The sequence below is a fragment of the Lissotriton vulgaris genome, chromosome 9, assembly GCF_964263255.1.
Source record: "Lissotriton vulgaris chromosome 9, aLisVul1.2, whole genome shotgun sequence".
Lineage (NCBI taxonomy): Eukaryota > Metazoa > Chordata > Amphibia > Caudata > Salamandridae > Lissotriton > Lissotriton vulgaris.
The window spans coordinates 1,219,764,426-1,219,790,856 of NC_141697.1; the positions used below are offsets into that span (position 1 = coordinate 1,219,764,426).

The 26,431-nt window shown below is 44.1% G+C and overlaps 1 protein-coding gene across 7 annotated transcripts in view; it reads right to left on the reverse strand.

Annotated features, from left to right (window-relative positions):
• Window positions 1-208: 208 nt before the first annotated feature.
• Window positions 209-26,431, reverse strand: part of QRICH1 (glutamine rich 1) — a 209,151-nt gene continuing 182,928 nt past the window's right edge. For all 7 annotated transcript variants that reach the window (XM_086939330.1, XM_086939332.1, XM_086939334.1 and 4 more), the window contains 3 exons: window positions 19,117-19,268; window positions 4,355-4,445; window positions 209-915 (listed from right to left, as the gene is read on the reverse strand). In XM_086939330.1, coding sequence (XP_086795456.1) covers window positions 723-915; window positions 4,355-4,445; window positions 19,117-19,268 — 436 coding nt within the window. In that variant the 3' untranslated portion in view covers window positions 209-722. The remainder of the gene's footprint in view (window positions 916-4,354; window positions 4,446-19,116; window positions 19,269-26,431) is intronic.

Below are 26,431 nucleotides of genomic sequence, written 5' to 3' on the forward strand. Positions count from 1 at the left end.
TGATCTATGCTAAGACATGAATCCAGCAGCCCACATGCCTTGAACATATGGTAACCATTCTAAATAAAACTGAATAAGACTAAATTAAAAACAAGCTGGTATGTTTATATGAAACACAAAGTATGTTACAAGAATTCCACCAGGCACATATAGAACTAAAGCCACAAAAAACAAGCAAAATGTCTTTACAACAACATCTAAAAATATCTCTAAGAATAGAAATAGTTTTTATTATTTTTGTTATAAACGCATAATTATTCATTTACAGTCTCAACGCTAGTCAAGTATTTTCCCATTTAAGATGATTATTCATCTTTACTTTCTGCACAAAAAGAAAAACAGTTTATAGTTTCAGTATGCAGAGCAAGCCCTCTAATGTGCGCCGGTAAAAGATCTTCAAAACCGTGAAAATGCCCGGCTACGTCAGTACACAAATACCTTTTATCAATAAAAAAAATGTTGCTTAGCTTCCATATTTTTTCTGAAAGGTAGTACACAAGACGTTCAAACAAGTTGTTTTAATAGTTTTTTTATGATGAACATTGGGTATGTTTTCTTGTATACTTTATTTTAAACAGAAGAAGCCTAAAAGGGCTTCAAAACTACACCAATTTAAAAAAAAAAAAAAAAAAAAAAAAAGAAGTTAGGCATCATATTAGTGTAAAAGTCTGTACAGTTTTCCTTTACATATTTTCTTTATCTTCTCAGCCACAAAGAGTTTCCTAGTGCATGCTGTTGACATTTGCAACAGCAATGGCGTCCTGGATCTCTCGGATGACCAGTATACGGGTGAGCATCTGTTCCATTTGCTCTCTGCTGATTGGTTGGGTGGAGTACCAAATAGGACTGTTGGGTGCAACCACTGGTTCTGGGGTCAGGTAAAATGTATCATTTCGACCTTTTACACTCTGCGGACTGAAAAAATAGACACTTTTTAGTTCATAGGTAAATACAAATTTGTTAACACGCAAAGTAATTCCAACATGATTATCTACCCAGGCAAGGAAATTTATCATGGAATCTTAGCTGAAACAAACCTTTCCTTCCTTGTTTCCATCAACTGCCCCTTTTTGCATCTTTTGCTCCTCTTACTGCTCCGTTTTGCATCTTGGTTTCTTCTATCACTTTTTGCTACGTCAATCGCATTTTACTGCCCAGCCTCTCACTAATCCACCCACCGACCCCCCACTCCTCCCACTCTCCAAGACCTTACATAACGGACCCCCAGCTGCACCACCGAAAAACTCCACCTGCTCAACCATGGACGCCACCTTACTGGTTATGGGGTCTTTCCTGGTGCATAATTTTGTATCCAGTAGGAATGACTGTGGCTATGCTCAATGCATGGGACCCACTGGGGAGGTGCTTAGCAGTTGCGTGGCCATGGGTTGGGACAAGGTAGTGACCATACTCATGGTAGACGTTGTCGGGGCTCATGGAGCCTATGTACCTTGTTGTTGTTACCCTTCAGATTCAAAGGACAAGCTCGGCTCTGAGCTGGACTGCAGCAGCTGGGTCCCCTAAGGGTCAGCTTCTTCCACCACCTTGCCGACGCGTTCCCCGAAGATGTCGGGGATGTCATCTTCATCTCACCTCTGCATTCTGTGATGTGCCCACCTCTATTTGCATAGGTATCGAAGAGTCTTCTTTGACCGAAAGGTAAGGTAGACTGGACGCATGTTCTTGTGCTCAGGCAAGAGTCAAAGGTTACAGACTTCAGGATACTGTGAGTGACACTTAGGGCAGTATTGGAAGGTCACCCATTCCATCACAGACCTGGCAATCTTGACGAGAACACATCAGAGACGAGTGGTGGAAGACCCTGGAAGGGGGCTGAAGCCAAACCGAAGGGTGACAAGTGAAGTGTCTATTTTGAGGTTCATAGAACAACAATGAAGTGAGAGTAGGGATCTGTGAAGTTTGTTATAGGACAACTAGAATCAAAGGGTCGAAAAGGCCCAACGAAGGTGCTATTGAGCACAAAACAGAGCTAGATCAGTAGAAGTCCAAACCCAATGGGAAAAAACCCAACACAATATAACTATTGAGCCAATGTGCATTGTCGACTAGGGGAGAACTAGTACCAGCACTTCATGCAGGCATCCAAGCCCCCAACACTAGACGGCAGGAGTGTGTAGAGCATGTGTATCTACAGCCACATTCTACGGAAAGTAATTTTCCAGTGTGAACATCAAAGATATATAAAAAAAAAATCAACATCAAGATGGTGGCGTGTGTGTGTGTGTGTGTGTGTGTGTGGGGGGGGGCAGAAGAAATCACCCTTATTAATCGATCACCATTAATAAAAACTCTGAAATAATTGACAGGATTCACAAATTTCTGAATCACGATTTTAAAGGTCAGAGAAATACACAGTTTAAAGCCCTTGCGGCAATTATTTCATACACTTCTACTTCCACAACTAATGATCTGATTTACACCAAACATATGAAAGCACACTATCTGAGGGAAGGTCTACTCTTTTGCCAAGTTTGGGGTAAATCAGTTCAGTCCGTTTTGCTGTAAGCGCAAGCAATATTTCTAATGGGAGCTAATAAGGAATGGCAACTTTTCTTTCTTTTTTTAACGCCCCATCCCCCCTTTATTTTTTCCCCCCTGCATACATCATCAAGAAAATTAGCGTGTTGCTACTTAGCTGGCTATATAAGTGACAAATGAGTCAATCAGGCCAAAAGCTATAGGCTAAACAGTCCCTTTTCAAGGGAAAGGGTTTTTGAACCATAACTACATAAGGATTACTGTCATTGGGTAATATATTAATGTTATGATATCGACAGGTTAAGAACTAGGGTGCAATTATGGTTGGATTAAAACAAAAATGAAGTTTCACTCTCTAAAGACTGGTTCTCTATATGCAACAAGCAGATTGACTAGAAAAGGCTATGAGGAAACCAATGCTAGGCATTTAGCTGAGAGCTTCCCCATTATACACTCTCTTCTATCAAAACTTTTACAGTACAATCTGCTGGACCTCTTGGGGGTGGTATGACGATTTCAGCTAGAAGTGGCATGTCTCCCAGCAGGGATGCATCACTTGCACCTCTGAAAATTATGCATTCTGTCGGAGGAGCCGAGGCAGATAATCCAAGTGTGCGCCAACATGCACTGAACATAGGAAACACCATGGCACTGCCTGCTGTTTCCCAAGACCAAAGTAAGGTGCAGAGGGGTTGGATGGAGTTTCTCTTGTGGCTCTCATGAAGAATGGTTACTTTAGACCAATGCAAGTGCACAGACGATGGTCAACCTTTGGTTCTTAACTTTGGAAATCTTGGATGTGGACCATGCTTGGCTGGAAGTGGTTTGCCAGGACTCACCCTCTGAAGCATGCATAAAATAATAAATTATGAGGCGAAAACTGAAAAATAGACATATGGGATGTGGTACTAAGAAGTACAAATGACAGCCCCTATCCATACATGGAACTGAAAGGAAAGTCTGGGCACACCCTGGGAGCACTATACCAGGCTTTTTAATGTCACGAGTGAAGAACCTTCAGTGAGGAGGATGGGCGAGTGATCCACTATATGTATGTATGGACCAATGAGCACCTAGTTTCCTCTGGAAACATAAAAGGCAACATTGGCCAAGACACTAATGCAGGAACACAGAGAGGAGGGGTGGGGGGTGAGGGGGGGGGGGGGGTGATGGGAGAGGGGACGCTAGGGGTGCTGAGGTACGACCAAGTCAGTATCAGTCAGTGGAGAAGTGATTTGTAACAGTACAAACAGCTGCTAACCCTCAGAAAAACCCTTTTACATTCAAACTATATGGGAGCGTGACACAAGGCCTGACCCTAGGCCCAGGGAAGTTTGTCTATGCCTAAAACCTGGTATGAAAGGTCATTAGAACCTCAGATTCAGCATTCCATGACCCTCTGCTCCTTGATGCTTTAGGTTCATATTAAATCTGGAAGCAGCTTTAGTTGCTGGAGCCAGTAAGAATGGCTTGAGTTCAATCAAATAAGAATTTAGCGAAAGACGACAGGTTATAGCGAACCAGAAGGTATGGTGATCAGGGCATGCACATAGATTTTCATGACACAAGCAAAGACTTAAAAACATTTGAATGAGGACGAAGAGCTGTTAAAACATACATACAAGTAGCTGTAACAGATCATAAGAAAGGAGGAACAATCTATTTTGTGAAGATTAGTGTTGCTGCATGAACACTTGCTGAAAGAATGCATCAGCACAACAAAGCTATTCTAGACTCCTGCAACATTACCCGCTTCTGCAAACCAATTTAGAAATGTTGTAAACAATAGACAGTGTTGGGATAATGAACCTTACTACATATTTACATGCACACAAAGACAGATTTGTTATCTCACCATTTGAAGAGGTAGAAATCGTATAGTTTTATGGGACACCTCAGTGGATTCTCTGGGTTTTCTGTCTGCTCTGCATACATGTCATCTGTAACTTAATGGAAAAATATATATATATATATATTTAGAAGAAACTACAAATTTAAAAAATACTTTAATAAAACAGGTTTGTTATAAGGAACACTGCAATATGACAGGGACTTAGTCAGTCTCAATGCAACTCCTTCAGTTCTCAGCAGGACTACACTCCTAATCCTCCAAATAAATGTAATTCAATATTAGAGACAATGCAGTACATGCGCTTATGTTCCGCAGTATCATCACAGTGGCAGTTCCAGTAAACAGGGAGTACAATTATGACACGGTCGCGACCATTGTGACATGTAGTCCAAAGTTGAGTGGAGATACTATTCTGGAGCAGTGCAAGAGAAAGGAGTTCACAAATAACTTATTTAACAAGAATACATTAGTTTGGGAAGAAGTTATCAAGCTGCACCAATGATTTGAATGTGAAAAACGGTATTCGAGGAGCCAAGCGCCAATGCGATTACAGATATGATCAGAATGGCACTTGTGATGGTGAGGTCTTAGCCCAAATGTTCTTCGGCTGAGAAAGACTGAGTAATTGAATGGATATCCCTATTACATCTGGTGGAGCAACGTTTTGGGTGGGAAAAGTGCTGAGTACGCTAAGAGTTAAAGGACAATTCATAATGTCATATCTGATCATGAATGCAAGTGCATCCCAAATCAACCAAAAAAGGCCAATGGAGACAAATATTTCAGTTGTTAAAAATGAATCCTCAAACACATCCAAATTATTTTATACTGTTAGCTTAGAACACAGGGTACACAAGACTAAAGTGGCGCCTTTCATTAAGGTGAAATTGGAAACCACTTTACAACAAAGTCAGAAGAGAGGTTTGATATCTGGGAAATCCACTGCACACATCACTAGAAAGCCCGCCTCTGACTACAGGATCCAGTTCTGGAGAACACATCGCCAAAGACAATAAGGACAGACTGCTGGCAGTATAAAAGTAAAATTACTTTATTTGCAACACTTGCTCTTCATTATGGAATTACGCTTATAACATTACTGCACGTCGGGATGTCACTGAAACACTATTCAAAGACAATCTGAACTTTAACAAAAAGTGCCCTGAAACCGCTGACAAAATGGTGGTATGCTGCTATACATTTGCAAAATCATTTAAGTCCAATTAAAAAATGGGGTACACAGGTGCAACAAGGAAAATGCTACTTACCAGTATGCATCTGTTCTTGGCATGTAGAGCTGCAGAGTTACACACTGTGCATAGATGGCCACTTAGTGTTGGGCCCGGATATTTGCGGTTTGTTTTGTTGTAAAAAAGTCTTTGGAAGTCACGAGATACGTGACTCCTCTTTTGGATGATACCGCGCATGGGCATCGGCTCCATCCCCAGATTGTTTTTCGCGATTAGGGTAGTGATGGAGCTGTACAAGAGGTAGTGATGTCCATGTGATTTGTATCTAATTAAGATAATACTGGAACAGATAAAGGTAGCCGGGGAGGCGTCTAACTCTGCAGCTCTACATGCCAAGAACAGATGCAAACTGGTAAGCAGCATTTTCCGTTCGAGGCATATGAGCAGCAGATTACACAATGTGCATAAATTATATAGCAGTACCCACACCTAGCGGCGACCACCAGTATCCTTTGCAGTTGTTTGAAACAGAGTTTTTAGTCCAGCCTGGCCCACAGTGGCTTGTTGTTTAGTTTGCACATCTACACAGTAATGTTTTGTGAATGTTTGCAGTGTTGACCATGTAGCTGCTTTGCATATATCATCTAGGGGAATGTTCTCTAAGAATGCCATGGAAGCCCCTATTTTCTTTGTAGAATGGGCTGGGACGTGTTGGGCCAAGAGGAAGATCTTTAGTAGTATAGCCCATCTCCATATCTGCTGTGCTAACAGAGAGCTGCAGAGTGTGTGTCCCCCCTTGTTTGTTTATGTGGTACACAGCTGTCATATTGTCTGTGCGGACCAAGACAGCTTTGCCTGACACTTGAGTTTGAAACGCTTTTAGGGCTAGAAACACAGCTAGCAACTAACTGGTTGATGTGGAGTAGCTTTTGTTGCGGCGTCCACCTGCCTTGCATGGTGTGATGCAGTAGATGAGCTCCCCAGCCGGAGAGCGATGTGTCCGCTGTCATGACTATTTGAGGAACTGGCTCTAGAAACGGTGGTCCTTTGGAAAGGTTTTTGGTTCCACCATTGCAGAGAACGATAAGTCCGACCGTCTTCCAACACTAGGTCTGTTAATTGACCTTGAGCCTGGTTCCACTGGCGTGCTAGGCACTCTTGAAGTGGACACATTTGCAGTCTTGCATATCTGTAGTACCTCACGCAAGATGCCATCATTCCTATGAGCTGAATGAACACTCGAGCTGGTAGCGAGTGCTGCGGTTTGAATTTAGTTAGGTGAGTTTGTACACTAGTTATCCTGGCTGGAGAGGGATAAGCTAGTGTTAGTTGGGTGTTTATTGTAGCGGCGAGATACTGTTGTATGTGCAAGGGTTGTAGATGAGATTTGATGCGATTTACTGTGAATCCCAAATCGTGAAGCAGTTGAATAGTAGTGTGAGTGTGTTGCACACACTGGCTGTATGAGCTGGCTTTTATGAGCCAGTCGTCTAGATATGGGAATACATGAATATGTTGTCTTCTTAAGTAAGCTGCTACTACTGCTAGGCATTTGGTAAACACCCTTGGCGCTGTTGTAACTTCGAATGCGAACACTTTGAACTGGTAGTGCTGCCAGTCTAGCACAAATCTGAGATTTTCTGTGCGCTGTGTGGATGGGAATATGGAAGTAGGCGTCCTTGAGATCTAGAGTGACAAGGAAGCCGTTTAGAACCAGAAGTGGAAGGACCTGTTGGAGTGTGACCATATGGAAATGATCCGACTGTATGTAAATGTTTAGAGGTCTGAGGTCTAGGATGGGTCTTAGAGATCCATCCTTCTTTGGTATTACGAAAGATAGGGAGTATGCTACTTTGTTTTTCTGATACTCTGGAACTATTTCTATTGCATTTTTCGGCAGGAGTGCAATGTTAAATGTTCTTGTGACATTGGACGCTGCTTGTGTGGTATGTTTGGGGGGGGCGGGGGGGGGGGGGGGGGGGGGTAGATGTTAGTGCCAGACAGTAACCTGGTTGAATTATTTGGAGCACCCTCCTGTCTGATGTGATGCTTTCCCAGGCTGGCAAGTATTGTTGAAGTCTTCCCCCGACAGGAGTGGAATGGGACAGGGAAGAGTCATTGGGCAGGGGTAGAGGCAGAGCAGGAGTTATTATTTTTACCTCTGCCTTTGTTATTGTTACCCCTGTTGTGAGAAGTTGGCCTGATTTATGATGCTCACTAGTTCTAGTGATCACCTTGTATCAGTCCAAACAACCCTTATGGTGATTGGTTGCAAGTCAATCTTATAGACCAGCTATCCTAATGGTAGCATGGACAAAGCAGTCTTAGGCTAAACTCTTTTGGCATGTGAAGCCAGCTGTTTTACCACATATAACCCCTTGAATACCAAGTGAAAGGACACCACACAGGTTGTTATGAAAATAAACAATATATTTATTACTAACAAAACACCTCTGAACTCTTTATGAGATCAGAGGGCTAAGCACATGACAAGACTCTTAAGAAAAATACGATAAGTTGCACAAATTACAATGGTGCCCTAGGGGCACGACAAACCATATACTAAGTAAATGGTATAAGGAAATCGATAGAAGAAATGAAGATGCCCAGAGGCTGTAGGATCGCTGGGTCACACTACCCTAACCTTAGGTAAGGAGCAGGAGGCCCACGGGATGCGTGTGCAGAGTGTGAACTCACACGCGAGATGCGGTACGAAGTCAATGGGCAGAACAAATTACGAAAAAGGTGAGTACGGACAGGTCTGACTGGTTACGACTAAAACTACAGGATACCTGGACACTAGGAGAGTCAATCTACCTTTGAGCACCGAAATGCTCTCGTTACTTCACCCACGGGCTGCGGGTGCATAGGTGTGAAAGTGTGTCGGGTTTCCGCGTTGAAGTCAATGGAGCCTTGAAGAAAGATGCTGCAGGCGACCAGGAGGATGATGTCCGGAGCGATCCAATGGTGGATCGAGGAAGATGGAGACCTGAAAGCAGAGGGGACAATGTTCACAGTCACTAGCCAGTGACCGGAGTGGAACCAGGAAGGAACCAGATGCTGTCGTCGCGATCAGGTGAAGAGTGGACGCTTGACTCTGCAGCCACATGGACCAGGAGGTGTCTTCGACGACCAGGATCGAGGCGCGAGCTGTCCCATGCAGGCTCTCGCTGTCGGCGGTGTCTGATCCGGATTCGGAGTCAACAGGCCTTGGCAAAGGCAACCCACGCGGTGAGTGGAGATGGCGTCTGGTGCGGACCAGGAGGGTCCGAGGTGCTTCTCCTTTGCAGGGAAGCAAGGGCCAGTCTGGAGCAACCAGACCAGCAGTGTGGATTTCAAGAATAGTCGTCTAGGAGGCCACTAGCCAGCCGGCAAGTGACCAGACAACGCGTCGAGCAGCAATCAAGCAAAAGGGCCCCACGCAGATCTCGTGAATGCTGGAGGGTTGGTCTTCTGTGCAGGAGCTGCTTGGGGCTGAGGCTTCTCAATCCCCAAAGCACTTTCTCGAGGATGCCTCTGAAGTTGTGCTGGAAGCAAAGTGCAGTTTCTCCAAGATGGCCGGTCCCACGTGTCTAGTCGCACCCACGGATCTCAGCTGTGCTGCAGATGTAGGTAGAGGTCGGAGAGGTAAGGAAGTCCGGGTTTCGTCGGGCTCTGAAGTCTGGTTCCACCGGAAAGGACGACAAAGTGAACCGCTAAGACGCTTGATGGTGCCTGCTTGTGCAGGGTGGTCACTCCTTGGCCAAAAGGGAGATTTTCTTCAGTCTTCTGTGGAGCAGAAAGTCGAAGTCCAGAGTTTCTTCTTTGTAGTTTCAAATCAGGATTATTCTAATTTGGAATGGGACCAGATCCTACCTTTATTCGCCTAAAGGGGGCTGTACTGTGACTAGGTCCCTCCTATGGGTGGGACCAGGAAGGGGGGTGGTTACACCCCCCATCCTTTGTCCGGTTTCGCGCCAGAGCTGGGGCTGGAGTGCCCCAGCAACTGGTTTGGAATGCCGGAAACCAGTCCTCGGAAGCTTGTTTCCGGTCCAGGGAAGATATGGCTTGGCAGTTCGGGCTGGACTGTTCCCATGAGGCACAGGGTCAGACTGATTTGCATATTACCATGTCTGAACTGGGGTGGCAGAGTGGGCTAAAGAACGGTGATGGATTAAACCCAGATCTTTTTTACTGGGTGTGAGTGTTTGTTTGATTCAGATGCTCCGTCCATCCCCACCCCCTTTTGTACCGCGACCGATGCTTAAGTAACATTTTCCGTTTGTGGCATGTGTTGCTGTAAATGCACAGGATGTGCATAGAATGTAAAGCAGTTCTCCCCCCAAAGCGGTGGGAAGCCAGAGGATGTTGCAGAGATCTGGAAACGGGTATGTAGTAGAGTCTGGCCCACTAGGAGCTGCATCACTGTTCAGACTGTTAGCTGATGATTTGGTTGAAAAATAGGGAAGCAGTAACTGAAAGGCTTGGACGCTTGCAGGACTGCAATAAGCTTTCCGGTGAGTGAATTGAATATTACCCCTAGGTTCGGATGCATTTGTGATTGTTAAATGTGGGATTGGCCTACATTGTTAGTAAAACCCAGATTTATTTATTTATTTATTTAAAACTTATAATGCGCAACAGCTACCCGCAGTGGGTTTCCCGGCGCAAGGGATAGACTAAAGAAGAAAGGGTGGACATCACGACAGTATTATTAACAGCTAGAGCAGCAGAAAATCTATTGAAAAAGTAAGGTTTTCAGTTTTTTACGGAAGCAAAACATTCGTCTCAGATTTCAAAGCAGTAAGTAATGCATTCCAAGACTCAGGGCCAAGATGGGAGAAAGATCTTCCCCCCCATCTTCACAACTTTAAATCTTGGAATAACAAAGTCACAATTAGCCGAAGATCCTAATGAACGATTGGGCTTGTAAGATTGAACAAGACTCTGAAGGTACAGCGGGGCTAAGCCCTCCTTGATTTTAAAAAGGTGGCACAGGGCTTTAAATTTAATGCGGCTCGAGACCTTGAGCCAATGTAAATCGCGAAGAGCCTGGGTAGCCGAGGATCTCCTCGGGATGTTACATAAAAGTCGGGCCGATGAATTTTGTACAACCTGCAGTTTCTTTATGGTCGCAGCATCGGCACCAAGGTAGAGGACGTTACCATAGTCCAGGCGAGATGTTACTAACGCCTGGACAGTTCTCCTGGTGGCGTATGGCAACATCCAAAGAATTTTTTGGAGCCATCTTAAGGTGGTAAAACAGATGGCAGCCACCTTGGTAGCCTGTTGCCTCATAGAGAGCTTGTCATCTATGAGGAATCCCAAGTTGCGAACCACAGAGACCGGTTGAGGAAGGGGGCCCATGGCACAAGGCCAATGTTGCGGGCCCCAAAGATCTTTATATTTCCCCAGGATAACAATCTCGGTCTTGTCACCGTTTAGCTTGAGGAGATGCCTCTGCATCCACTCAGCCACTCGTGACAATCCAATTTTCAGACTGGACACATTGTCGCCTTCAGTGCTGGAGAGGGAAAAAACAATTTGAGTGTCATCGGCGTATGAAAAAATGGTCAGCCCAGCGTCCTCCACGATGGAAGCTAGGGGTTTGATGTAAATATTAAATAATAAGGGGCTGAGAATAGACCCCTGAGGGACGCTATACGCAGAGGGACAGATGGTAGATGCGGCTTTCGTAGAAAAGACCTGGAAAGTGCGCTCACTTAAAAAGGAGGCAATCCAGGCCAATGCAGGACCATCTACTCCTAGGTACCGAAGAGAGTTCAATAAGATGGAATGAGACACAATATCGAACTCCGCGCTCAAATCTAAAAGGATGAGGGCAGAAGTTGCTCCGCGATCGATACCGTGCCGTAGCCTCTCCGTTACCCCGAGTAGCGCAGTCTCAGTAGAATGATGCGCACGAAAGCCGGACTGGGAAGGGTGTAAAAAACCCTGATTTTGTACCAGATGGGTCAGCTGAGTGTTCACGTCTCTCCAGCACTTTAGATAGAACACGCAACAGGGATATAGGTCTGAAATTGGCAAGGTTGGACGTATCAGCTCCAGCCTTTTTTAGGAGAGGGACAACCATTGCGTGCTTCTAATCCTGTAGCACGTGAGACTCATTTAAGGAGGCATTCAAGAGTCTCATGAGAACTCGCCGCGATTCGAGATCCAGCAACTTAAAAATCTTTGCAGGTACCGGATCACGAGGTGAGCAAGATCTTACGCTATTCAGACAGGACAAAAATGAAATATCGTCAAACAGTTGCCAGTTTGTTACCACTCTCTTTGAAGGCGGTAGTTCATTCATGGCAGTTGGTCCAGATTGATGTTGATTTACTGTCAGGGGAGCGCTCATAAGAGTCGTATATGCGCTCGACCTTGGCAATGAAAAATTCCGCAATGGAATTACACTGAGCTTCCTCCAGGACCGGAGGAGTCGGGATGGTATCCGCTCCTGTCAGTTTTTTAACAACCGAAAAAAGAGTGAGTGGACAGTTCTGTGCTTGTGTCACTGTATTTACAGTGTACGCAACTCTCATAGCTTTACATTGGGAATGGTACCCCCTTCAAGGCTTCTTTGTAGGCTATCTTGCGGGAAGCAAAGTAGGAATGCCTCCATTTTCTTTCAAGAGCCTTGCAGTTAGTACGCAAGGCCTTCAGATCGGCAGAAAACCAGGGTGCCGGGCAGCGGTGAGATCTAAAAAGTTTCGGGGTGGGGGGGGAAGGACGGTATTTACAGCATTGGCAAGCCAATGTGATACAGCAGTATTCAATTCCTTAAGTGGGACATCAACATTTTCAGGGCGGGTGTTGAAAATATTGTGGAGGAGATCTAAGGTGATCTGTGTGTGAGCCAGACGCTTGCTTGCAATATTTATCAGTCAGTCATTGCGATGCAGGAGGACGTGAATGCTGCTACTCTGTAGATAAACGGCTACCATTGCAAGGCATTTGGTGAACACTCATGGGGTGGTAGTTACTCTGAACGGAAAAACTTTGAATTGAAAGTGCTGTCCACTTACCATGAACCTGAGGTATGGCAATGTGCAGGATGGATCGGATCGGGATGTGTAAATAGGAGTCCTTCAGGTCAAGGGCAGTAATGAAGTCTCCTTGTCACAGCAGAGGAATGACATCCTTGATCGTGACCATGTGGAAATGCTTTAACAGGACGTACTTGTTGAGGGGGGTCAGAGGTTTAGTACAAGTCTCAGGGACACATCTTTTTTAGGAATTAGAAAGCACAGGGAGTACACCCTTTGCTGCGTTGATGGGGTGGCACTGGCTCTATGGCTCTTTTGAACACGAGTGTGTCTACTTTGTCTTGTAGGAGCCTTTGGTGGTGAAAGGGAGTGCTTGTGTGGGGAGGGTGTAGGCTTCAGGCAGTAAATCTGCTCTACAATTGAGAGGAACCCCTGCAGACGTTCAACAGGTGCTTTGTGGTCGAGGTGGGAGGGAGAGAAGTCACTGCTTTGGGGCTGTGGCTTCCTTAACTGATCCACCCCTACCACTACCTTTGTGTTTCCCCTAATGACACACCTGGGCTATCCTCAGGAGGCTTGTGATTGTTGCTGCTGCTGCCTCTGATATGAGGAGACGCATCAGTGAAGGTAGTCTTGGAGTGGCCACAAAATTGTTAGTGACGTAAAGTTGTATGGGGCAAAGGAGAATGGCGAGCCCAGATTGCTGTGGCCTTGATTTTCTCCAGCATCCGATAAAGCTGATGCCCAAACAGAAGTTTCCCATCAAAGCGCATGCGAATCAGATGCTGCTGGACCTCTGGCTTAAAGCTAGACACACAGAGCCAAGCATGTCAACGGATTATCATGCTGCAATTTATGCCCCTGATCGCAGTATCAGTCGCATCGAGGGCCAACCTGATAGCGTGTTAAGAGTATTTGCCCTTCAGCGACAATCTCCCACGCCCTATGCTTGTATCAGTCTAGGAAATATTTCAGTAGGTCCCCCATTTTGCCCCATTGGGCACCATCGCATTTCGCCAACAACCCTGAGATTGCAATAAGCCAGTGAGTTGTTGATAGTCGGTCAACCCGTTTTCCCTTCAGCATCAATCATTTTGCTGTCGTTTTCAGACAGCAGAGCATCTGTAGTTCCATGGGCATTTGCCGGTTTACGAACAGCATGCACTACCAAGTAGCAGACTAGCCCTGCAGTGGCACTTTGTATGTTCAGTTCATTGACTGCTGTACCATGCATTTCATTTGAACTGTGTCCAACCACTTGCTCTTTTTATGTGGGGGATCAGTGGAAAAAGGTGTAAAGGCTTGCAATTTTCTTGATGCGGACACTATGACCTAATCAGGACGTGGATCTATTGTAAGGAACAGAGGGTTCTGCTCCGGAGCTTTATATTGTTTCTGCTGTCTAGTAGGAGGAGATTTTGCAGGTGCTAGGGAAACAAATAGCTGCATTGCTGGTTCCAAAAGTCCTGGGACTAAAATCATTAAATGTCTTGATGGTGGCCCTGTGGTGCAATGTCTCAAAGATTACGAATGTAGAAGTAGTAGGTGTTAAAACAGAATGTTACATTTTACTGCATCCCTAACTAATAGGCCATTCAAGGAAGTCATCAATACGCGATATTCTCGCAAAAGGATACTCAGATCAAGTCACTCAAAAGTCCCAGATAGAGGAATGGATCTTAAATATAATAAGAGTCCAAAGAGGAGTGAGCAAGTTTCCTAGGACTTATGTGAGAACTTGACCTCTCACTATCTCATCTAGGGCACCTTGAAAGAGAACAAAACCTCCTAGGATATCTAGAGCATAACTATGTGCTATACCAAAACTAGGTATATCGTGAAAACAGTCCAGGGGTTCCCGTATAGGTGGACAAAAGCTTGCTATGGCAATCCCAAGGTGATGTTCTAAGAGATAGTGTGGTCGAGCAGCTTTAGGCTTATCACAGAGGAGTGCAAGAGATCTGCAAATACACATACTAGTCAACAAATGAGACACAAAAATCAATAAGGAGGTCCACAGCAATTTATAAAACGAACACGTATCTTTATACATGTTTAGGCACCGGAAGCAATTGGTTCAGGGAAGCAGGTTTTCAAATAGAAATTCTTTTCAGTTAAAAAAAAATTCGACACTCAGAGCAATTTTTAGAAGCTGCAATGTTATCATATGGGAGGAAAAGTCAATGCGGTATTCAGGCACAGTACAGTGACTTTTGAGACTAATCTCCAGGAGTTAAGGTGAGTGGTGGGCAAGGTCCAAGGCAGCACCATCAGAACACTGGCACTAGGGTGGTCAGGTGCAAAACAGTGTTGGGTGCCCAATGTTACTCCATGGGAATCTGTCTTCACGTAAAGATGCTGCAGGCTCGGACTGGGAGGCCAGTCAGGCTGAACCAACAGGGGGCTCAGGCCTCACGATACTCGGTGATGAAGGGACAACTTTGGTCTTCTTGATAGGCCAGGGGCGACGGGTGTAGAGGTATCTTTAGCCGTCAGGCTTTCCTTACCAGGAGCAGTCGCGGTAGAGGGGCTTACGTGCAGTGACTGCAGGCGACTGATAGTTCAATGGGGACAGAACCACAGTGGATGAGGTCTCTGGAGGGCTGGGGACCACGACTACACCGTTGGCCCACTTCAACTCAGGCTTGGAGAGACGGGTGCAGTGGTGTCTTCAGGTGTCAGATTTCTGCAGTCACGAAGTCCTCACAGCAGTCTTTGGATGCCTGCAGGTTGTAGGGAAGCAGGTCTGCTACTTCTTGGGAGGTCTTGGTTCCTGGGTGAAGTACTGGCAGGTCCCCGGGTTTAGGGAACTCCGCATCTGCAGGGCAAGTCGTCTTTTGTTGCAATTGTTAAAGTCAGCAGGCAGGACGGCAGGGATGGCACCAGGTCAGATGCTGGGTCTTCAGTTCTTGCAGGATGCAACTTTTCACATCCTTCTTTGTCTTTCAGATCGGCAGGATCTGATTTCCTGGTGCAGGGGCTCCCCAAAATACTGAATTTAGAGGCGTTAGGTGAGTGTAGGGTGGTAGCCAGTGGGCTATTGACCCATGGGGTCACTACACCTCCTATATGACCACTTCCTGTGGGAAGTGGTCCTAACCCTTCCCCATAGATTTCCAAGTGTGACAACAAGGATGGCCACTTCTGAAAAGTTGTACCCACACAAAGTTAGGCCACCTTAGGGGTGGTACATGCCTGGGGGTAGTAACGCCTGCCTGACTAGCAATTCTCTTGCCAATCCTGGTGTCAAAGGGCTCTGGACAAAGGGGGGTTGGCCTCCTCTCCTGTGAGGAGAACAATTCGCATTTCAAAGGTAGGAGCTTCCTTCAAGCTCGCCGGCCTAGGAGTGCTCATCAGTAGGTTGTCCTGAGGGAGGGGGTATGAACACCCTCTACCCATTTACGTTTTATTTCTGACCTCCTGAGAGCAAAATCCCTCACCCTGGGAGGATACAAATCGGTCTTGGGTGGTAGGTTTTCAGGTGACACCTCTAAGGTGCCCTCTGTGTGCATGTGTTCATAAATCGACCACTGGAATCAGGGTGGGTTTGTGAATATGAGATGTTTGATACCAAACATCCCTATTTTCAGTGAAGCTATCATGTAGCTGGGGAACTTGTTTTCACCATTGTCCAGCACATGTACTTAAAATGAATTTCCTGTTCACTTGTACTGGCAGTATTGGAACGGACCAGCACATGGGCATATCTGCTAATGCAGGTATGCCCTCACATGGAACATTATTAAGCACCCTGCCTTAGGGCCGAGTAAGAATGACTTACAAATACTACATGTAGTGTTAGGAGACATGGCACACAGGGATGAGTTTCAGGTCGTGTTTTTCACTTTTGCCTGCACCCAAACATGAAACCTGTGATGACAGCGCTGCATGAGTTTGGTGAAGGGTCCTTTAGGGTGGCACCAATTGTGCTACAGGCCTTGGGGGACCAGCTCTAGTACCTCGGGCCCTATGTAGGTACCAGGGGAACCATTTACTAGGGACTTGTAGAGGGTGCTAATGGTATTGGCAATTGGGGGAACAACTGTATATTTTTGGGAAAGAGATCTGGCACTGGAGACCTGCTTAGCAGAAACCCGGTGCACTTCCTGTCAAAACCACATGTACCAAGCAAAAAGTGGGTGTGACCATGTCAGAAAGGGATACTTTCCTACAGTGATCTTCTCCTTTTTAATGTAGTTTCTTTAGGCGCTTAGGAAATAAGGGGAAGTGTCCTTAGCATGGGGAGAGCCCAGAGGAAAATTACAAAACTTCTCCTCGCTCCTGGGAATGTCTTGAAGCTGCTGCCTGAAGTGTCTCTCCTGATGCCATGCAGCCGGATCTTCTGCCTGTCTTTCAGGGTCCTCCTGGACATTTTATGACGGAGTCCATAGTCTTGAGGGTGGCGATCCTCTGGTAACCATAGAGGTCAAGGGGGTCTGAATTGTCTTCTTTCGTGCCACAGATAGGGCATTTCACAAAAGGTGAAGGCATTCTCACTGGAAAAATAAAAGATTCTAGTCAGAAAACCGGTTAAATCCTTCCTAGTCCTAAAGGGGTTTTCGGATTTATTAATAAAATACAACCAAAAAAAGAAGGAAGGCTGAGCTCAGTGCTCTTAGATCCTGTTGCCATGAGCCAGAAAACAGAACTGACCTGTTACCTCTGGTGCATGATGGAGGTGGAGGGGGCACAGGAGGAAAGGTGAGGGAGGCCTTTAAAGACACTACCAGTTTTATGGCTTTAATTTATGCAGCCTGCCCTGCATTCCCGTAGGTTTCCTTTCCCCAAAGAATTTGGCAATACTTAAATGTAGTGACTATTTTTTCCATATTTGGAGACATTTCAAAGAAGAAAAATAATTGAAATATGGTCGTTCCTAGCCTTTATCAGGCTGCAAAAAAGAGTTTTTATCTATTTGCACTTCTTTCAACAAAAGGGAAGTGCACTTACATATATGCGTACATTTACAAAACACTCTCCCTTTAAATTTATAAACAATCCAGTCAACATTATGGCCACAGACTAGTGGGTGAGATGACTTCATATAATCTCACTAAATACCTAACAAAATGAAATTAACTGCTGGAACACTGAATGTATTCAGGGACGCTTGAGAATCCTGCTTACAATGAAGTTCTTGCCTTTTTAAACACATTGCCTGAAAGTTTTGTTTCAAAGGGAAGAACTAAAAAGTCATTTTCAATCCAGTACTGTAAACCAATAAAAAAAATCGAATTAGTTAAAATAATACATTAAAAGATATCATTTTGTTTATTCTTTAAAGAATATGTTTAAAATATATTTTGGATGAAATATTTCTTTCTGCAAAAAAACGTTCTGGGAAATGCATAGAAGAAAACAGGCTATATTTATGAAGTTAATGAAGATATTCATGTTGGATAATTTATAAAACAAACAAATAACGTTCCTTCATCCAAATCAGGGAGAATGATTTGATAAAGGATAGCTCATTAACTAACAATCCAAGTTTTCCATCAGGGGTATCTTTCTGTAATTCATGGAGATTTCTATATGGTTAGATGCTCTCTCTCGAGAAATGTTCTGATGGCCCTGATTTTAAGAGAACTGGAACTAGTCAAACCCTTTGACAATCATTTATCTCAGTGACTTCAATATCAGAAGAGAAAACAGGCCTCGCTGCAAAATCTATTTCCATGATTAGATTCTCACTTGTTTACCCCTAATCTCGTGTTGTACCCCCCCATCAAAGTAAAGAGATTAGGTTATTTTATTCTTATGTTTACGACTATCCAATATAATCCCATAACAATTAAATAAAACGTATTATCTTGCAATCTTGGTTCTTCACTGTGCTACTTTTTTAAATTCACACACAGAACACCCACATCCACATAAAGCCAGGCACATAATTAGAAACTAATGTTGCTGGATTCTGCCTTGGCACATCCTGAATAAATGAACTGCCTATCACCTAAGTTTATTCTGTGATAGATGAGGTCCAAGAGTCAAATACATGTATGTAAAGGGCGATGCTACGGGTGCAGGGCTAGGGAGGGGGAGGTTTTGATTTTTCGGTTTCCTTTTGATTCTTTCCTTATAAAAGCGGTGGCTGTAACTCAGGTGGGGCGGCGGAGTTTCTCCAGTTACGCGGGGTCGACCTTCGGGGTGTAGACCCAGACGCTGTGTCTTTACTGTATGTATCCGCCCTGCCGGCAAGTTGATGTAGGCAGCTGGGCTGTGTTCTGAGATGTCCTCTCCGCATAGTAAAAATAATTGATTCTAAAGGGTGATGCTTACATGCAACATTCCCAACTCTATTTTTGGGAAGAACTGTAGTGGGGTTTTCAGACAGATTGACTATTTATAGGGTTTGCATTTCATTCGAATTGGTTCGCTCATGTTTTTTAAAGAGAAAAGATGGATATTGTGGCCTACTATAGGCATGTCTCCTTCAAGAGATCATTTTCATTAACTAAAACTTTACCTACTAAAATGTGTTCTGGGATCCTGCATATAGCCATTGATACCTCAGTATTTAAATATAATACAGAAGGTCCAGAAGGACAACCAATTGTGATAGTATTGTAAGCAACAATGTACCAGACTTATCAGACATCCTTACCTTTCTGACCAGCTTGATGGATTCCCAAAGCCTTCAGATACCGGATACTTGTGCTCTTGTCCTTTGGATTGGAAGGACTCTTTTTCGTCTGTCGCAGGACCTTTGAAAAAGCCAGTTTTATGTGTTGGTCTACTGTTTTCAACTGGAAATACCTGAAAGAAAAAATAAACAAATTTATATTAATAAATACACTATTAGTTGGGTGTATTCTTTTGCGGTCCAAAATGAACACAGCAGAAAAGCAATTGGAGTTAACTGTTATGGTCTGTGCCAAATGGAATATCCATATAACACAGGACAAGTTGGACTTCAACAGTGCAAAATAATTTGTGGAAAAAGGGGCGTGCCTGTCACTATTTTCCAACCTAAAAGTGTGCAGAAGAGAAACACACTGATCACAATCTAAATACAAAATGAAAACATTACTTACTTGCAATCCCGGTTCTCCGTCATAGGAATTGTTGCTTAATTTCGCTTTCTAAAAGATTTTAAATGCTGTATATTTAATTCTGCTTTAAAAAAAATGCACTTTGTATTGTAATCCTCTGAATACGTTCAATAAAACACTACATGTTGCAAAGCGACCCCTTTTGGGGTTGTCCCCCGTTTTATTAAGGGGGTTTTAGCAGCTGGTAATCTTAAACTCCAACACGGGGACACTGCCATCTAGTGCCCAGTCAGTGCATGTGCTCTCGCCCAATAAATATGTCGAAATGGACTTAAAACCTTATTGGTACATTTGACACCGTTAAACATGAGAAGCTACTTGAACTTTTAAACACAAGAATGGGTCTTTCTGGGACTGTTCTCAAGTGGTTCACTTCCTTTCTACACAACAGGACGCAGAAATTCAAGAACAACAACCTGATGTCCTCGCTAATACCTGTATCGTAAGGCGTCCCCCAAGGATCCTCCCTATCCCCAACTTTGTTCAACCTAGTCATGGAACCTCTCACCACCTTGCTACAAACATCCAATGTACTCTTCCACATGTACACTGATGACACCCAACTATATCTCAAATTAAAATCCCCCAAAGACATTGTACTCCTAAACTCAACGATCAGAAACACCCAATCCAGGCTTGCAGATAATCATCTCAAACTCAATGCTCTGAAAACAGAGTTCCTTCTGATCTCACCCCCGCGAAGATCTCCACCACTCAAACTTGGCTTAAACACCTAACTGCACTCAATGTCCAACCCACCATCGTGGACTCAGCAAAATCTTTAGGCATACACTCGACACCAACCTCAACATGCAGCAACATATCAGCAAGGCAACTAAAGGAGCGAACTACCAAATCAATACCCTGAGGAAACTTAAACCCTTCCTCCCAGCCAAAGACTTCCAGACTGCAGTACAAGCACTAGTCCTCCCTCGAATAGAATACGGCAGCATAGCCCTCTGCGGGCTCGTTCTAACTTCTACTGCACCCCTAAGAGCTTCTCTTAACGCTGCAGCGAGACTCATCACTGGATCAAAAAAGCACTCGCATATCTCCCCTGACTTGAAATCTCTGAACTGGCTGCCTTTCGAAGCCAGAATAAATTTGAAAATCGCCTGCATGACACACAAGGCTGTACACCGGAGCTCACCCGGATACCTCACCCAGAAGCTGACAATCTCTGGCGGTTCTAGAAACACTAGAGGCACAAACAATCTTCTGCTAAAACCTCGAAGATTCCGGAAGGAAAAAACGTACAAACGCTCTTTCTCAGGAATGGCACCCAGGATATGGAACTCACTCCCTCCTGAAACCAGACTCATCTCCTCCATCGCACTCTTTAAGAAAGAAGTAAAAGCTATCTTCATAGCCAAATACACCTGATCCATTAACGTGAATTCTTAAAGTCTCTGCACCGATCTGTATTATTTGCTCGATCCCTTCGATGATTCGTATTATTTGTTTTACTTACTTACCTGACTGTCTATGCTTACACGTATGTACTATTTGCATTATCAATGTATCGGCTTTACCATGCTCCCTCATGTACCTACCCCACCCCACTTATTGTCTACTATGGCACTATACCGAATGGCCTGTTATGCACCCTCATGTTTGTATTCCCCGCTTTGTAAAGCGCTCTGATATCTGCAAAGATCTTGTTCGCGCTATATAAAACTTTCAAAATAAATAAATAAAAATAAATAAAAATCTTGCGTAGAAAGCTATAGTATATGGAGAAGAAGTACACCCATGGCATGGAAGGTTAAATGCCACTTGTGGGCTGCAGCATTTCTTGTGCCATCCCCTAGAAGAGGGCGTACCCTGTGTAGTCGTGAAGCCTGCTGCACAGCCCTGCCAAAAATCACTCAACAGGTTGAAAAAACATTTTAAGTATTAAATAAGCCACTCCTAAGCGCCCCTTGCTGTCCAAGAGTCGAACATGTGTGACATTACAAATGTCACGTTCCCACAGTAACTAGTTCCAAAACGACATCATCACTGGTCAGGCTGCAGCTGGCACATAGAAAAGGTCAGAGTATATACTCCCTCGGTTAAATCCTAACACGCTGGCCACATTCAGTTGATCAGTCAGGAGAAAAAGTGACTTCTTTAAAAGGAAGAACAAAGTGGACCTCAGATTTAAAGGTGACTAAAGTCAAACGTTACCCAAGGTTCAAAATGATGATGAACAAATTTTCTGTTCAAGCATTTTATGAGAAACACTTCAAGCAAGTTCCTCGACGATATTTGAAACACTAGAACTTTGGACATATTTCCATCCTCCAATGCCACTGATCCAGGCCTGTTAGAGACTGTAATGCAGTATTTCTTATCTCCATTCACCTCCAAAGTTACAATAATAAAAAAATTCCAGCCTCCAGGGCAAAACTGCAGTGAAGGTGCTTTTCTACTTTGTCGTATGCTCCATTTACACGGATGAAGAGAATCACAGAATGGATTCATCGGACAAATAATATGAGGTATATGCAACCATTAACTTAAAGAAAGCAAATTCTACGGCACAAGTGTCTAGATATGATAAGACCATTTTGCTGACTGCATTCCTAGCAAAGTGAGACATGTTGTTCTAGATGCGGCAAACAAAGGAAAGGATTAGTCCAATCAAATAATTAGTGGATCAGCTAAGGTTGTTGACCTAACAGCATATGCCGATTATCATGCATTGTGTAGGAGGTTCTCTTGACATTGACTGAGGTCTAAGACTTGCTCTATAGTTAAAGATGATCCAGAGTATTCTATTTCTAATTCTAATTTCTATTAGGTTCTTGTGTAGATAATCTACCAAATACCCTCGGTGATGCTGTGAAATCTGAACTCAAGGTAGTTTGTATTAGGCTTCTGGTTTGTCAAAAAACTTGCCACTAGCTTATAAATGTTTTAATTTGAAATAGTTATCTTAACTGACAACCATAACCAAGATAAAGATTTTAATATTGAGTATCAAAATATTTAGCTAATCGATTGACAGAGCCTATTAAATGAGCAAGCAATAACAAAATGTATCAAGCTCCAAACTAACAGTTTGTCGCTAAAAGTGAATGTGAGCAGATTGCTACTTTGCTGGTTTCTACACAGGACCTTAATCATGTTCTATCTGTAGACCAGCTCACTCATGTTTCTTAAATATGTTCTCACAGAATAATATCACTAACGATTATGTTGCCCACAAATGTGTTCATGTCCCTTAATTACAGACTGCTATAGCTAAAACATTTTTTTTAATTCAATGTCTTATTTAAGTGCGCTTTCTTTTTTTTGATAATTTGTATTAAACTGTTGCTCAGTATACAATTAACAGGAGTACAGATTATTGCCTATCGAAGGGACTTCACCTCAAAAGAAATTACCATGGTCATGACATTATCATCGTGAAACATTATGCTGACAGAATTGTTTCTGCACACAAGAATGGTTTTCTTGAATCTCGGGGTTATACAGAGTGGAGCCTCTCCCCCCGCCCTATACCTCAGATGCCTCTCTGTATTTGCGCCAATTGTCCCAGACCTTTGCCCATTTTTTTTGGGCAGCCCAACCCGGATAGTCCGCCTGCTCTGTTCTTTGACACCAGTCTACATCCGCCTCTGTCTGCAACCCGCAGGGTTCTCTCCGCCCCCAAGGCTCAGGCAATATTTCCTAATCCATATTATCTGATAAGTGGGCCATGCCTCACCTCCGGATAAAACCAAAATGAGCCACTTAGCAGACAATGGTACTTCTTGTCTACTGACCCTAAATATACATCGAAGTACCCCTATTACAAAATCTTTGTCTTTCCGGGCACTCCCGGAGTATATGATAAAATTACCCCACTTCCCCCAACGCAGATAGCACTATAGACCCTTTCCAGGCGATGAAGTGTCCTAGAATAATAAGACTTGTGGAGACTGACGCGGAGTCGACCGATGCACCACCTTCCGACGCGCAGGGGTACTGCTGCCAAAAACTTTCCGCATCCAGCCTGAGGCCTGGTGATATTCTAAGATAAGGAATCCATCACTAAAGTGTCTCTTTCAGATTGCTTTTTTACATGATAATTACTGTTCCCTATTCGTCAACTAAATCAGTGCTGTCAACTCTGGTAGGAAAAGCTCTGCAATGCAATAGGCAATGACCCCCCTCTCACCACCCTCACCATTATCCACCAGTCGGAGACAGGACACACACACACACACACACACACACCTAAAAGAGCGGGCCAAAAAAACCAAAAAGCAAGGGAAAAAAAACCTACGACAAATAGGTGACCTTTATTGTAAACAATGGCTACTCTCCCAAATCTAAGCATATTCTCTCACTGGTAACACAAGTTTCATCCAACCACTCTCATAGGGCTCTACTCTCAAGCATGTTAAAGAAAAAAATAGGGAGAGCATACAAGTAAACACAGAATTAGGCATACTTGAAATACCCCTTGTAAGATAGAATTATAAAGTACAGACTCACTCAGGATTTAAGAATAGCAAACAAATGAGTAAAAGGAAGTTTATAATGCTGGTTCCAAACTAGGTATTTCCATAGATCCGTCAAGGGGACAGGAAAATATTATGTTAATAGACTTATAAACCACTCTGATACCTGCAGGGTGTTCTGGTGCAGAGGGAAAAAGACCTGTACGAGAAGTAAATGTAACAGAAATCTATAGCGGATAAAGCCCTCAATAAATGTCCAAGATTCATACTTTCAAGTAACAACTCCCAAGAAACACAATTTTTGCCATTTGGGCTGTCTGACAGAGTGTTCACAAAATCCTTGATGCTAGTAGCCTTTATTCTCTGAAAGGACTGTTTGTGAATATTTTTATGACTCACACCTGAAAGCCAGATCACAACAGAAACCGTCGAAAGATTTCCAGACTACAGTCCAAATGAAAGAAACAAAACAAGTCTTCATGTGCATTAAAAGAAGTCTAAAACAACCCCAACCATGAGAAATCATGACGTAGATGCAATCTTGGACTCAAGCTGACCAAAAGTGTCTTCTTTGTCTGAGACACTTATCAATAAAATGGAAATGCTTCAGGTTGGCCACAACCACTTATCCTACAGCAAGAGATATCTGCCCTGGGGCTGATGGCATCTTGTGCAGTGATAGTACTAAACGCAAGGCTATGTCAAAAGTATATAGTATATCAATAGAGTCTGCGCTCATTCAACTGGGAAGACAGTGGTAGAATCGCAATCTTTCTGAAGTCCACCTGGTCCTAGAATCATTTCTTCTGTCACTAACCAACAGCAAGGTGTCAAACAAACAACAATTTACTATAAAAATCTCTCCAAGGAAGCTCAAATTCATATGGCATTGGATAGTAGGCAGAAATGTCAGCATAACGCCACTAGATAACCTTGGGAGTCCAAAACTGAGAGAATGTACCAGACGATTGTGCATAACAAATTTTTGTATTGCTCAGGCAAATCTGATCCTGCTGATCCGGCAGAACCACTAGATGGTCAAATATGTACAGATCTAATGGGGCAGTACAGAAAGTAGGTTTCAGGACCCCAAGGCTAAAAGGAAGCTCTGGGAATGGAGCAGGCTCACTGCATTTGATGTTTTAAAGCAACAAAGGACCTTCTTGCCCCAGATGATGTGTTCTTGGATAACTAGGGTCGAGGGAACGTCAGGCACCTTGGTAGTCACTGTCAAGAGGTCGTCCATGCAGACCCTTGATGATTTCCCCTTGCACCAGATCACTTCCTCTCTTGGCATGTGTAGTCCAGCTCCTAATGCTAGCAGGTAGGTCTTCATTCTTTCTGCAGGATAAGCAACAGCAGGACTACACCTCATTTGCCAGACTTAGGCCCAGTCTGGAGTGTGAATGACACACATGCAGCAGTTTTACTCAAAGCTCTTTCATTTTTCTCTACCGTGGTACAGATGAACTGCTCAGTGCAGAGCTAAAACGACGAACCAAGCACTTTCTGCGAAGGTGAATATTTTTCTTCTACTAGTAGCCAAACCAGCACAATTAGGAAGGCTGAACCTTTTGAATGTCTGATAAGTCCTCCAAACGTGGGTGACCATCCTTCCCACTCCTGATCACCACGTTTACAGGCTCCGTGAGATTCTAAGATCAGTATAGGCGGGCCCAGGTGGGTACGTGTTGGCCATTTCATTTTGCAGGGGGAACCTGGCTATCTCTTGCACCTCCAGACAGGGGAACAAGAGATGTATATGTGTATGCTAGAAAGTCTATAAGGATTACACCTGCTCACCACCTTGTGCAACCCACAGGTGAAGTCCAGTGAGCTCCAGTTCTAGTCCTCTCATAACACAGGGAACACACAAAGACACTCAACTTTGCACACAGATACCCTTCACACGTTTCAGACATGATAAATGCAAGAGTCCCAGTTATGTGTTTTTACTATTGTTCTATGTGATGGATTGGCGAGCTCCCACATATTCCTTACCTGAACTCCTTCCCAAGATGCCAAAGTAGATTCAGTATTTCATCTCCCACACCAGACAGCATGACCGAAGTAGTGAGCAACATCTCTTGGCCTTACTGTGTCCTACGTATCTCCTAGTATGGAGGCACATGCCCCTCGACATCATTATAGCCGCTCTAACTCTTTTCAATGGATCTTTAAGATGCTCACCCACGCACACAAGGCCCTGCACGGCACCGGACCAGCATACCTGAACAGCCGACTCAAATTCCACGCACCCCAAAGGACCCTACGATCAGCCCAGCTTTCCTACGCCGTGGTCCCTCGCACCAGAAAGACCAGATCGGGAGGCCGCTCCTTCTCCTTCCTCGCAGCCAAAGCATGGAACGCCCTTCCGCTCCACCTCAGACAGACAACATCGCTCCCCATCTTCGCAAGAAACCTCAAAACCTGG